The 15,144-nt window shown below is 43.8% G+C and overlaps 1 protein-coding gene across 2 annotated transcripts in view; it reads left to right on the top strand.

Annotated features, from left to right (window-relative positions):
* The window catches only part of TUBGCP3 (tubulin gamma complex associated protein 3), a 323,260-nt gene that overhangs the window by 255,037 nt on the left and 53,079 nt on the right, over positions 1-15,144 (top strand). For both annotated transcript variants that reach the window (XM_033948055.1, XM_033948053.1), the window contains exon 17: positions 5,589-5,724. In XM_033948055.1, the coding sequence (XP_033803946.1) occupies positions 5,589-5,724 (136 nt within the window). The remainder of the gene's footprint in view (positions 1-5,588; positions 5,725-15,144) is intronic.

Raw genomic sequence — 15,144 nt, forward strand, 5'->3', positions numbered from 1 at the left:
CTCTGCCACGTCCCTGATGACATCATCAGAGACGCTGCAGAGCAAATCAGTGCATGTATATATATATATATATATATATATATATATATATATATACACACACACACACACTCACACATAGGTGACATAATATATATATAGGTGACACAATAAACCATAACGGATATATCAAAATCGACTAAAATCATGTGTATAAATCAAATTAAAAGAGAAAATAAATGATCAAACCGATCATGACATTAAAAAGAGAAAACATGTAGAGCATTTGTTAGTGTCACCTATATATATATATATATATATATATATTATATATAGGTGACACTATAGTGTCACCTATATATATATTATGTCACCTATGTGTGAGTGTGTGTGTGTGTATATATATATATATATATATATATATATATATATATATATATATATATATATATATATATATATATACATGCACTGATTTGCTCTGCAGCGTCTCTGATGATGTCATCAGGGACGTGGCAGAGTAAATCAGGGCAGAAGGCCCCGAAGCAGTGTGTGTAGAGTGCTGCAGACGGTGCTGGAATCGGCAGGTTTGTCGGGACCGCGGGAAGGGAGGGGGGGGGGCGCGGTAAGGGACTAAGGGAGCCGGCCAGACCAAGGGAAGGGAAAGGGGTGGTAGGGGAAACGCTGCTGCTGCATAGGGAAGTAGTGTGGGGGGAGGGAAATGGAGGGGGAGGGAATGCTGCTGCTGTGGATAGACAGATAGATAGAAAGAAAAACAGAAAGTGGGAGGAAGGGAGACAGAAATAAAAGAAGAAAGACACAGAAAGACAGACAGATAAAGGGGGCCAGGGAGAGAGACAGACAGAAAGACAGCGGGAGAGAGAGACAGAAATAAAGACAGACAGACATATATTCTAGCACCCGTTAATGTAACGGGCTAAAATACTAGTGTGTATACATATAGATAGATATATTTCTTATCAATATGACTGTATTCTCAACATACTGTCCATACTTAGTTGTATCAGAAACATACCTTATTGTTAACACAATGTATTTTGCAGAGTGAAATGTATCACAGATTAGAACATCATCACAAAAGGCACTGTAAACATCAAGAAGAACAAATATGATCCATATACAGTCGTGTGAAAAAATTAGGACACCCCATGAAATATTCAGTTCTTTCTTAAGAAATGTTCACATATTGATGACAATTTTTAAAAAAATTTATCTCTGGAAAAGAAAGTGATGTAATTGCAGGTAAACAGCAAAAAGTTTCCTTGATTTACTCATGAAACAAAAGATATCCACAAAAATGTGTGTTCTAACTGAGGAATAAATTAAGACACCCTACATTCTAATAGCTTTGACTGAAATAACTGCAGTGAGATGCTTCTTGAAGCCATCTACCAATCTCTGACATCGGTCTTAGGAAAGTTTGGCCCACTTCTCAGTGCAAAATTCTTTCAGGTGTCAGATGTTTGAGGGGTTTCTTGCATGTAGAGCCCATTTCAAATCACCCCACAGCATCTCAATGGGATTAAGATCAGGACTAGGACTTTGATTCGACCACTCCAGGACTCTCCATTTTGTTGTTTTCAGCCAGTCCGTGGTGGATTTACTGGTATGTTTTGGGTCATTATCATGTTGCAGGGTCCAGTTCCGCTTCAGCTTTAATTTTCTTACAGATGGTCTCACATATTCCTCAAGCACCCTCTGATACACAGTAGAATTCATGGTGGAGTCTATGATAGTGAGCTGGCCAGGTCCTGCTGTAGCAAAGCATACTCAAACCATGACACTTCCACCTCCATGTTTCACAGTTGGTATGAGGTTCTTTTCCTGGAATGCTGTATTTGGTGTATGCCAAACATGTCCTCTTTTCTGGTGTCCAAATAATTCAATTTTAGACTCATCTGTCCATACTATTCCAGAAGTCCTGGTGTTTGTCTACGTTCTCTATGGCAAACTTCAGTCTGGCTTTGATGTTTCTCTTAGAGAGCAAAGGTTTCCTCCTTGCACACCTCCCATGCAAGTTAAATTTGTGCAGTCTCTTTCTGATTGTAAAGGCATGCACTGTCACAACAACAATAACAAGTGCCTGCTGTAGGTCCCATGATGACATTTTAGGGGTTTTGGAGACTTAATTTTGTATCTTGCGGTCTGCTCTGGGGGTCAGTTTACTTGGATGGCCAGACCTGGGCATGTTGGCAATCCTACAGTCTTATTTCTGAAGGCCTCAGACAGCTCTTTTGATCTCACCATGGTGTTCACTCTCAGCAGTCATGAGCACACCAAACTAAATGTCTGAGGTTTTAAGTAGAGCAAACCTCCTTTAAAATGCTGAGTAACGAAGCTCTAAGCATGTGCACCTGATGTGATACACCTGTGTGTGATTTGAGCCACTTTAAGTGGGAGGATATATGGGGGTGTCCTAATTTATTCCTCAGAAAACACATTTTTGTGAATATCTTTTGTTTCATGAGTAAATCAAGAAAAATTTTGTTGTTTACCTGAAATCACATCACTTTCTTTTCCAGAGAAATAAAATTAAAAAAAAGAGATTTGACATCAATATTTGAACATTTCTTAAGAAAGAACTGAAAATTTCACGGGGTGTCCTAATTTTTCCACATGACTGTATTTCATTTTCAATCACATAATTACTTCCAATCACTTGGACCACCTCAATACTGGCTGTGCCCAAAAGCATTATAACAACTATTGGATCACTTGGATAAAAATGTCATCTAGTGTATCATTTTTAAACCACAATCTGACAGTCAATCAATGATAAAAAGAAATATACAAACATAACTGATCTATGATAGAAGAGATTTACAAATGCTATGCTACCAAACATGAAAAGCGCTGAAAAAGTGCATGAAAGAGCAGTGCGTGAAATATCACATAATTGAGAGCCTGACCGGATCCCACGGACTCAGGGTGAAACAAGCACAGGTGCAGTGGTAAAATAAACATTGATGTATTGTGAAAGACACATCAATTAAACAACCATAAACAATAAGGTTATTGTTAATTAGCAACGGCACCTGAAAATGCATTTTTAAAACTCATTACCCGAGGCAGTATATAATTCCCATGATCATATTTTACTAAATTGTACTTTGAAATAGAAAAGCATGAATGATCACAATCCTTTTCAACTATCGTAAATACAAAAATGTGGAACGCTTAGGATTAGCACTGCTTATACCTCTTGGTGTCAAGAAATAAAAACACACATACCTGTTTGGAGTTAATTTGAGTTTGTGAACTCTGCAATTTCTAGAAAGTGAAAGCACGGCAGCTACCTCTCTATTGAACTTATAGAGTCTGTGTAGCTTGTGTGTCTGATGTCAGTTACACATGATATTGTGCTCCAACTGTGTTATCCAATAAAAGCTTAGTGTCTCTGTAGCTGGAGCATCTGATGTCTGTATCACATAGCACTACGTTCCAAATGTGTTCTGATACTAACAAATCAATGCTCTACATGTTTTATCTTTTTAAGGTCATGATCAGTTTGATCATTTATTTTCTCTTTTAATTTGATTTATACAACTTTTTAGTCTATTTTGATATACCCCTTATGGTTTATTGTGTCATCTATGTGTATTATAAATATATCAAAATGAATGTATACTCAAAATACTGTCCATACTTAGTCGTTTACTTGCCTATCTGTATACTACTTTGTTTGTTTCCTGTCAATATGAAGGATGTTTCTATCAATGTGTATACACATCATTTTCCGTCTTTTGTTAGTCCAGGTTTTCATTTTTATTTATAGAATATTTTAGATATAGAATATGAATATGGTTGTGTTTTTATTGGTATGTTTTTATAGATATGTATGTAAATTGTCATTTAAATATTTTTTAACTTGCTTTTAATATTTTGTGTGCCAATAATTTGTAGACTCCTGAGAAAGGCCATTGGGGTCGAAACATACGTGTCGAGTCATCACACAAATAAAGCAGAGTTTTAAAATAAATAAGCACACTTGTGTTTTTAGACATATCCACTGTTTGTTTGTTTGCTATTCACTTGTGGAGGTGATTCCTGCTTTTTCTTGCCTTAAGTGTACATTTACCCATGAAAGTGCCAGCAGAACACTATAAGCACTATTCTGTAATGTATATGTAAGTGGTATAGTGCATTTTTGCAAGAAGGTATACCTGTACAATTGGATGGAGAATGGGCAGGAAAATGGCTGAGACTGCTGTGCAATACTTACAGATTACTGTAAGAAAAGCGTATCCCTTCTGCATTTATATAACTGTATTTATGCCAGGTCTATGGCTGGTGTAACTGCAGGTGTGTAAATGTATGGCATGCCGGTACCAGGTTACACTGGTATTCTGTAATGGAATCTGGGTGCCATTATAGAATAGACTCTCTCTGGGCAGAATGAAGGCAGCTAAATGGAAGTGCTTACTTGTAGAATTGCCCTCTTTGGCCTCAATTCTGTAAAGTGCGTCCTGATTGTAGGCAGCTGTAGGCATCCTACAGCTGTCTTATCAGCCAATTGGGAGGTACGTTTTCTTAAAAAAAATGCTCCCCAGGCAGGCCACCTATATTGAAGGCGTCTTTGGGAATCTAGGGAGGCCCGCAAGCCCACCTAAGCTCGCCTAAGGCTAGGCAGTAGCCTTAGGTGAACCTAGGCGGCCCTACACATCTCCCTAGTAGAGCGGGAGATGCTTACAATATAGGCCGATGATTGCGGCAGGAGGGTGCCCAACCCCTCCTGCCCACAGAACCCACGATTGCCGGCAGGCAGGTGCTCAACCCTGCCTGCCGGTAGACCCCACCCCCGATGATTGCGGCAGAAGGGTGCCCAACCCCTCCTGACCACAGAACCCACGATTGCCAGCCAGGAAGGTGCTCAATTTACCATAGAAGGGACCTTAGACGCCTGGGCCAATCAGGCCCTAGGATCCTATGGGTTGGGCAGGGGAGGGGCGAGCTCGCCTCATTTTGGACAGAGGCAGGCTTGCTGACCGGACGGTGCGAGGACCCGTCTGGCCAACTTGCGGGTAAGCCTGAGGGTGGGGGTTCTGGGGTGGAGGGTTTCATTGGGGGGGGTCTGGGAAGGGGCTTTTGGAGTATTTTGATTGGGGGGGTCATTGGGGGGGGTCTGGCAGCAGGATAGGTTGAGCACCTTCATGCCGGCGATCGTGGCGTTCTGTGGGCAGAAGGGGTCGAGCACCCTCCTGCGATGGTCGGGGGGGGAGAGAGGGCAGACTGGCGGCTGTAGCTGTGGCCGCTGTACTAATCGTGGCAGGGAGTTCCCTTGCCGCGATTAAATATAGTGGCCGCGTCTAAAGTAACCCGATTCTGTAACTGACGTCTGCAACATGGACGTCGGTTACAGAATCGGGTTTAGTTTGGGCGGATGTAGGCCCAATACAGAATCCTGGCCTAAGTGTACATAGGAAAAAAAATTAATGTAATTAATCCTAAAGGCCTTATTCAATAAATAATCTTATATATCTGTACATAAAGGGGGGAAAAACACTTTTTGAATAAGAAATGATGTATGAGAAGAGCAATTATTTAAAATTACTTTTGTCATTTTGACTATATTTAATTGTATTTTATAGGTATTTACTAGAGAATGCATGAGCCATTACCTCAGGGTATTTAACTTCTTGTGGCGGGCGAAACGCATGGAATATATCCTTACTGATATATGGAAAGGGCATATGTGTAACTCAAAACTACTTAAAAGTATGCCAGGTAAGAAATAAAGTGAAATGTATTTTTCTCCAAAAACTTTATATTTTTGAAGGACAGGCAAGCATAATATTCTTACATGTAGATGAAGTTAGCCATGGAACCTAGTATAAACAATACCAAGCGTACTATCATCTTAAGTCTTTAGGCAATGCCCATACTGCACGTGTGCCTGTGCCTTCCCATCCAGTGTTGGCTCGCGAGACCATCAGTTCTTTTTTCTGTGAAGCTGAGAAGCTGTGTCTTCAGTTTCCTTTTCTGTGCGTCAAACTTTTGTCTTCTTTTTTTGTGCTTAAATCCCATACTTATTTTTCAATATTTTCCTCATATTGTTTTTATTGTCCTATATAATAATACCCTTAGCACGCATGCGCACTTCTATTTTCATGGATCCGTGGCCGGTAGAGAAATTCTAAAGCGTGCGGAGCATGCGTTCATGACGATTTGCTTCAAGTGGCGGTTTAACCTAATCCAGCAGCGGTTACTCTGTGCCGGTTGCCCTTCCCAACACAACGCATGATTTAAAAAAACGGTAGGATTGGGCACGATAATTGACAGGGAGAGAGATTGAAAGAAAAAAACAGATAGGACATTGACAGACTGACACACTGAAAGACAGGTAGGTGGGAGTGAAAGACATACACAGAAGGACAGGGGGCCAGGGAGAGAGATTGAAAGAAAGAAAAAACAGACAGCAGACAAGGAGAGAGAGAGAGAAAGAAAGACAGACAGACAGTGGCCAAGGAGAGAGAGAGAGACAGAAAGAAAGACAGACAGACAGAAAGCGGTCAAGGAGAGAGAAAGAAAGAAAGAAAGAAAGACAGACACACATTCTAGCACCTGTTAATGTAACGGGCTTAAAGACTAGTATTCTAATATTTTACCCAACTTTGTTTCATTTTTGTAAATTTTTATTGTTTTGGGCATTCAGGCCACTCCAAGCACTATTTTCATCACTATTTTTGGCATCCTAATTACTTAACTTCACTGAGCCATTGAGCCCTTTGAGTTACCATCAGCCATTCTCCCTTCCATGTCAAAGAGGATACTGAATGGCTTTAAGAAATGTTTTCGATTCCTTCGGACCACTTCAGGCTCTGACCCATACAATTGGCGTGTCTAGTGTCTGGTCCTGAACATTGGGGCATTCACTGTGATCCCTGTCTCTGTATGGAAAAGAGGTCACCGAAAGCCCAAAAACGTCAGTTTGAAAAACTTTTTGGTACTGCGCCAGCATTGACATTAAGTATGGGAGGGGACTCAGAACCCAATACCCAGTTTCCTATGACTTGACACCAAGTGGGAGTTTTTTGTGTTGTGGGAGTATGTATTGTTGATGGTGTATGTAATGTTTGATATAATGTTATAGTTTTTGTATAAAAGTTTGTAACCCGTCCTGGTGAAGGGCGGAATATATATGAATAAACAAACAAGTGCATTGACACCGCATCCAGAGCATTGGACTTTTTAAAGGGACAGGACTCTACTTCCTCTTCATCTGTGCTTCGCACATCAAGGGATGCGGCGTGTAAGAAAGCTAAGAAGCACAAACATTCTTCCCCTTTTAGTTATGGCACTATGTCCTCCCAAACACAGACAGCATCGATGCATCAAGGAATGCTCTCATTCCATCCAGCTGATGTCTCCTAATAGGCATGCCTCAAAATTGAATGCATTAAGGCAGAGTTTCTAAACTTCTTCAAGCCAAGTACCCCCTAAGTCTAACAATTATAATTTGAGTATCCCCACCCCTTAATGATAGTACTAATTGTAATGCAATTTCTTCCGTCCATTTTTCATATACACACAATATAATCTTATTAATACATATGTTAACCACAAAATTAACACAAAGCACACTGTACGCAGAGACAATGTTAAACTATCGTTTATATTCATTTTTTTTTTTCAAAGAGGTCAAGGTAGATGACCTTAAAATATGCAAGACAAGTTCCTGCTGAACCAGATCGTACGCAGATAAGGCTAGACTCAGTAAGGGCACTGGTCTTTGACCTAAGGGCCGCCGCGGGAGCAGACTGCTGGGCACGATGGACCATTGGTCTGACCCAGCAGCAGCAATTCTTATGTTCAATGTTGCCTCAGTAACAACTAAAGAAAAATGGACAAATATAGTTTAAAATATAGACAGCATATATATATTCTCAATACTGACTTATTTTGATCACTAAATTGAAAATAAAATCATTTTTCCTACCTTTGTTGTCTGGTGATTTCATGAGTCTTTGGTTGGACTTCCTTCTGACTGTGCATCCAATATTTCTTTCTTTCTGCCTCCTGCACGCTTCTCCTCTGAACCTCATTCCCTTCCCTAACCAACATCTCTCTCTCTGTCCCTCCATGAGGCCAACTTTTCTTCCTCTCTCCTCCACTCCCATTGGCATCATGTCTCCCTCTCTCTCACTGTCCTTTTCTCATTCCCTCCTTCGCTGCAAAGGGAGTGGGGAAAGAGATCCAGGGTGCATCTCTCCCACTCCCTCTACTGCCACATCCATCATGTCTCCCTCCTTTCCACCAATCCAACATTTCTTTCTCTCTGCCTTCCCTCCCCCAACCAACATCTCTCTCTCTCTCTCTCCATGAGTCCAACTTTTTCTCTCTGCCCTCTCCCCTTCCTCTGAGTGTGACATTTCTCCTTCCCTCCTCTCTGCCCTCCCCATCCATATCTCTGTCTCCAACACTATCTGCCTCCTGTACTATCTTTCTCCTTGCCCCTTCCCTCAAGTGTGACATCTCTCCTTCCCACACCCAGTACATCTCTCCCCAACCCCACCCACAATATGCTCTTTCCCCATGCACTATTTCTCCCTCGCTCATCACTCTCACTCATCCTGCAACAATTTTCCTTCCTTCCCTCCCCACACCCAACTCATAACTAATATGCTCTCTCCCCATGCACCATCTCACCCTCCCCTTCAGCATGCAGCACCTTTCCTTTCCCTCCCCTTCTCCTTCAAGTCCAGCAGCACCTTTCCCTTCCCCTCCTCTTCTGCCAGTTCCAGCAACACCTCTTCTCCCTTTCCTTTTTCTCCCCCTTGTCCAGCAGCATCTCTCCTTCTCCCCATGTCCAGCAGTACCTCTTTTCCCTTCCCCATATCCAGCAGTACCTCTTCTGCCTGTCCAGCAGTACCTTTCCTCTTTCTAGCAGCAGCTTATTGTGTGCTTTTAACTTTCTCACACAGCTGCTAGCGTTAGTTTAGCTGCGATTCCATCAGGCAACCTCGGGGCCTTTGCTAGGTTGACCCACCTCCGATGATGCAACATGCTCTTTTGTCAGAGGTGAGACGACCTAGCAAAGGTCCTGAGGCTGCCTGATGGAACCGCGGCTAAACTAACGCTAGTGGCAGCTGTGTGGGGAAGTTAAAAACACACAGTGAGCTGCCACTAGGGAGAGGTACTTTTGAGCCAACAATTCCATCAGGCAGCCTCGGGCCTTTGCTAGACTGGTCCACCTCTGACGGAAAAAAGGAATTGCATCATCGGAGGTGGGCCGGCCTAGCAATGGCCCAAGGCTGCCTGATGGAATCGCCGGCTCAGCAGTATTTCTCCTCTCCCTAATGACAGCTCACTGTATGCTTTTAACTTGCCCACGCAGCTGCTGTTAGCGTTAGTTTAGCCATGGTTCCATCAGGCAGCCTTGGGACCTTTGCTAGGCTGGCCCACCTCCGAAGATGCAACTTCCTCTTTCATCGGAGGCGGGCCAAGGCTGCCTGATGGAATTGCCGGCTAAACTAACGCTAGTGGCAGCTTAAAAGCACACAGTGCGCTGCCGCTGCTGGTCGGGGAAGGGGGGTGGAAGGTGGGAGATACGTGACAACAGAAGGAAGTTGGGAGACATACAGCACCGGCGCCACATAGCCCCTGACAATGGTGCGCATATCCCCTGGGGTAAACGTACCACATGTTGAGAACCTCTGCATTAAGGTACCTTTGCATAGGGTCATGAAAGAAACTTTACTCAAGAACTGAGAGAATCCCCTGTCAGTTCTGGTAGCATTTAAAAAGAAAGACACAATGTATAGAGTTCAAAAGTGTCCAGGCTTTGACAGAACTCAACTTCAATATCATTCATTAGTTGTGAATGTGCCCTCAAATGATCATACAGCTCACATGCTTCTGCTACTCCTCCTCCTGCTTTTCAACATTTATATAGCTCTGATAGATATACGCAGCACTATACATCTCCAGGCAGAGACGCCAGGACATTGGATTCTTTTGGCAAACACATTTTCCAATTATCTGTGCTCATCAATAGAATAACGGCTACTAATTCTATATGTCCATTTATTTTAAATCCTTACTTACACAACTATCAGAGTTTGAGGAATTCCTCCCTCCAGATAAACTAAAACAGTTTCAATAATTATCTAAGAACTTGAGATATGTATATGTCGAGAGAAACTTTTGATGCATGTGATTTTTCTTCCCGAACATCTGCAGTGGTAATTGGTCTGTCTTTAGAATCTCTGATCTAGAAATTTCAGTTCAAGAATGCCTTTCCAATGTAAGGGTGATGACCTGTTTGGGGACAAAATTAAGGAAGTGGCAGATAAAATCAAAAAGCACACAGACACTATAACCATTTTATCTAAACCACACACCTCTCAATCTTCTTCATCGTCTAGAAGATATTCTGCCTTATCCGGATGTTCATATTACTATAACATCAAATGGCATTACTATTTGCCATCTTTATCATCATCTAGGCCTCCTGCTCAATGACCCTATGCAAGACAACAATGACTCAATGCAAAACATCAGTCCTCCTTTTGACTTTTTTTAGAAAGTGTTGCCGGCAATTCCCTGCTTCTTCCTCCCAATTTCTTCATCGGAGGCAAATTATTCTACTTCCATCAACAGATTAGTGAGTGCTTCAAGCTTTTACTCGGGGCTATACCTTACTCTTGATCAGAACATCTCCAATCCACCCACCAAAAGAGTCTCCTTTCAGTTCCCTCCAGAAGACCCTCCTTCACCAATAATTCTCAGCCCTTCTATGGCTAAACACAATATAACTTGTTCCTCTGGGGTCATGTGATGCACTGAGGCTGACCAGACGTGCTTCCTTGTCTCTCCCACTCCAGCTTAATTTAACCACCATTTTTACCTGATTTTGCATTGCCACATCATGCCAGATTACTTTAATTTGTAGGGGGAAGTAACAGCGATCAGACCCAGCTGCTGGCAGCTACACTATGCTTCCCAAGATGGTGTCACCAAACACACCTGCCTCTCCGATGTGTCCCTGTGATCACAATACAAGAAGAAGCCATTCTTGAGCTTAAAAAGCATCTTGCAGCCTTACTAGACTGGCTGACCAAGTTCCAATCATCGGTGGATGGCATTGTCGCCTTGATCTTGTATAAGTTTGTGCGACTCACAAATGGAAGATCAGATTAGATTAAAGACATGCTGGCATGGCAGGCTTCCTGAATACAGCATGTAGAGGAACGTATCTTGACCCACAAAGACCGGACGGGAGGCCTAGAAGCCATGTTGAGAGTGATGGAAGAGAAGTGCAGGAGACTCGAAGCCAGATCAGGAGAACAGGAGCTGCAGAAATAATATTTGCTTGATTGGGCTTCCTGAAACCCTGCAAGAGAAAGAGTTTTGGGATTTAGTCTCCACATGTCTGCCAGCAGAACTGGGAGTGGACAAGGCTGAACTACCCCTGCGAGTGGAGTGAGTTCACCGCATGGGCGTCTTCAAGGCGGAAGAGTATCATCCAAGACCGGTGATGGCTGGGATCCTGAATTGTGCAGATAAGCACAAACTTTTGAATCTTTATAAAAACAAGAGAGACCTCCTGCATAATGGCCACCAGGTTCTCCTGTTCCAGGAGTACTCTGCAAAGATCTCGGAGCAATGGAGAGCCTGGGCCTCGTATTGCACACAGCTGTTTCAAAAGAAGGTCAAGTTTCCTTTACAATACCCAGAGAAAGTACAAGATCTCCCATGAGAATCGCATGTTGTTTTTCAAGATGCCAGACGAGCTCAAGGACTTCTTGGCTAGACTTCAGTGATCCCTAGTGGAGGACCGGTTGGGAGATGTGAGGCCTACATTCAGTGGCGTACCTAGGGTATGTGGCACCCGGGGCCCATCATTTTTTGACACCCCCCCCCCCAATGTAAAAAAATATTTTTTGTAATGACCATGAAACGGAATAAATGGTCAGAATAGAAACAGGCAGTGAAAATTTTCTTATATTCCAAACATAACATAACATAAATTATGTCTGAATTGTCATGACATCAGAAGTTGCAGGTGATGCTTGGGACAGTTGATTGTGTTAGTTCGGTTTTATGTGTTTTTTGAATAGAAGGATTTTTTATTTCTTTTTGAAGGTTTTGCAGTCTGTGGTCGATGTCAATTGGTTGTAGAGTTGGGGGTCGAATGTTGCAGCTCGAATGGCTAAGAGGTTGTCGAACAGTTTTTTTCTTTTGACGTTTTTGGTTGGAGGGTGTGTGAATGGTGCGTGAGTTCTCCTATGTCTGTTTGAAGTGGATTGAATTATTTAGCTGAAGAAATTAGTTACCCCCTCATCCCACACACATTAATTCTCTTCCATTTTTGTTCCTATTATAAAAAACACTGATAAGTTCCCAGAAAAAAAATGCATTAAAATAAGAAGTGAAAACAAAGGCCCCTACAGATGAGAACATAACATAAGAATAGCCTAACTGGGTCAGACCAATGGTCCATCATGCCCAGTAGCCCATTCTCATGGTAGCCAATCCAGGACACTAATACCTGGTCAAAACCCAAAGAGTAGCAACATTCCATGCTACCGATCCAGGGCAAGCAGACTCTTCCCCCATGTCTTAATAACAGATTATGGACTTTTCCTCCAGGAATTTGTCCAAATCTTTCTTAAAACCAGCTACACTATCTGCTTTTACCATAACTTCTGGCCACTTCATTTTTAAGTTTAGATCTTTCCTTTCAAACAGAGACCTTGCTAGATGTCAAATACAGCACAAGGTAACTTCACATGGACTTAGCTGTGTAGGAAATGTGAATCTCCTCATACACCCACCATATAGTGCAAAAATGTGCAAAGGTCTGTTTTTTCTTTCGATCACTACATAGCCTAATGCCACACAAGCAGCGCTGTTACAAACATATTCTGTAGGTCAATGCTAAGGATAACAAAGTTTCCTTCCTTGGACCAGAAGGAGATATTGATAAACCACTGGAAGAGATCCCAAAACAACACCCAAAGACCCACTCAGTGTGTGAACCAGTTGAGTGGAGTGGACTAACTGGGGGGTGGAAATGGGCCCGGAGTTTGCTCAGCAGAATTTCCCAGACCACCTCTTCCTCTCAACACATTGACACGCTGCCACCATCACCACTAGGAACACCTCACTGGGTAGGCCAGCTATGCTATAAACTTTATAAATTACATTATTATATTTTCTTATAAAGCACATATTTTAACTGAACTCTCTGACATCTTCAGCCTTTCCATTCACAAAAATAGAAGGAAGAAAAATTCCCATTTCCTGCTGTCTCATGTCCCCGGCCTATACAATATTTTTTTTCTGCAGACCCTTCAAAAGTCTGACCAAATCCTCGTTTCACTTGCATTATAAAGTACTGAGGATGCCATCTCTCCCCAATCCCAGGTCCTAAAGTCTAAGACAGTAGCGCAAACTAATGCTGCCAGATTCAGGAAAAAAAATTTTGATTCGATTCAGCCTATTGAATTGGTTTTTCAATTCGATTTTCCTGCCCAGTTGGGTGATTTTTTTTCAAAACTCCTGGTGGGTTTTATAGCTTTTTCACCCCCTTTGGCTTCTCCTAACCACACTGGCGCTGTGGTGTAAATAAAATAAAGAAACAAAAAGGACTTTTCCTCTCTCTGTTAAATCCTAGCTCATGTTTGCAGTCCAACACCAGCTCTGGCAGAATACACATTTCAAATCTGACATATTATAATCACAAAACAGAAAATAAAATTAATTTTTCTATCTTTTGTTGTCTGGTTATATTTCAAATCTTGTTGGTCCAAGGCTCTGGTTTTCTTCTGATAACTTGCTTGCCAGGGTCTCCTTCTTTCTGCATGCTAACCATCCATCTGCCAACTCTGTCCTCCCTTTCCATTTCCCTTCCCTTCCCAGGAAGTCTGGTATCTTTCCTTTTTTTCATCTCCCTCCACAGATCCACCTTTTCTTAACTACCCTTTCATCCGGCATCTCTCCCTCCTTCCCCACCACCACAGAGTCCACCATCTCTCCCTTTCTTTTTCTAATTACCCTCCTATCCAGTATCTCTATTCCTCCTCCACACCATCCCTTGTGTCCAATTTCTCTCCCTTTCTGTTCCTTCCCTCCCTAAATCCCATGGTCCATCATCTCTCTCCCTCTCCTCTATTTTCAGACCCATTATTTCTTCCCCCCCCCCCCCAAAGTTTGGCATATGCACGTCTCTTTGAACACCCCCTTCCCTCCATGTACTTCTAAACCAGGGTCCCCCCCAAAGGCCTGTCCCCCCTTAAAGGTCTGCCTGTCCCCCCTTGAAGGCCTGCACCCCCCTTGAAGGCCTGTCCCACCCCCTTGTAGGCCTGTCCCCCCCTTGAAGGCCTGCACCCCCTTGAAGGTCTGCACCCCCCTCGAAGGCCTGTCCCCCCCTTGAAGGTCTGCACCCCCCCGAAGGCCTGCACCCCCCCGAAGGCCTGTCCCCCCCTTGAAGGCCTGTCACCCCCTTGAAGGCCTGTCCCCCCTTGAAGGCCTGCCTGCCTGTCCCCCCCTTGAAGGCCTGTCCCCCCCTTGAAGGCCTGCACCCCCCCGAAGACCTGCACCCCCCTTGAAGGCCTGTCCCCCCTTGAAGGCCTGCCTGCCCCCCCCCTTGAAGGCCTGTCCCTCCCCCTTGAAGGCCTGCACCCCTTGAAGGTCTGCACACCCCCCCCCCGAAGTCCTGTCCCCCCCCTTGAAGGCCTGCCTGCCTGCCTGTCCCCCCTCACCCTTGAAAGCCTGCCTGCCCGCCCGCCCCACCCTGAAGGCCTGATGGCCCGACCCACCCCGAAGGACCGCTTGCCCCCCTGGCCTCCCCGCACCACCTATGAATCAGCCGCAGCAGGATCGCGACGTCAGCAATCTCTGCGCTGCTTAGGTGCTGCTTCCTGCGCCACGGTCCCGTCCCTCCTCTGACGTCAGAGGAGGGGCAGGACCGCGGCGCAGGAAGCAGCGCCCAAGCAGCTCAGGGATCGCTGACGTCGCGATCCTGCTTCACAGGTGGTGTGGAGCGAGCGGTCCTTCGGGGGTGAGAGGGACTGAACGGCAAGGCCGGGAGCACCCCCTCAGGGCTGGCACCTGGGGCGCATCCCCCCCCCCGCCCCCCCTTGGTACGCCACTGCCTACATTTATTTGCCAAATCTTTGTATCTCTTTCTACTGTCACTGA

This window comes from Geotrypetes seraphini, chromosome 6 (genome assembly GCF_902459505.1).
Source record: "Geotrypetes seraphini chromosome 6, aGeoSer1.1, whole genome shotgun sequence".
Taxonomy (NCBI): Eukaryota; Metazoa; Chordata; class Amphibia; order Gymnophiona; family Dermophiidae; genus Geotrypetes; species Geotrypetes seraphini.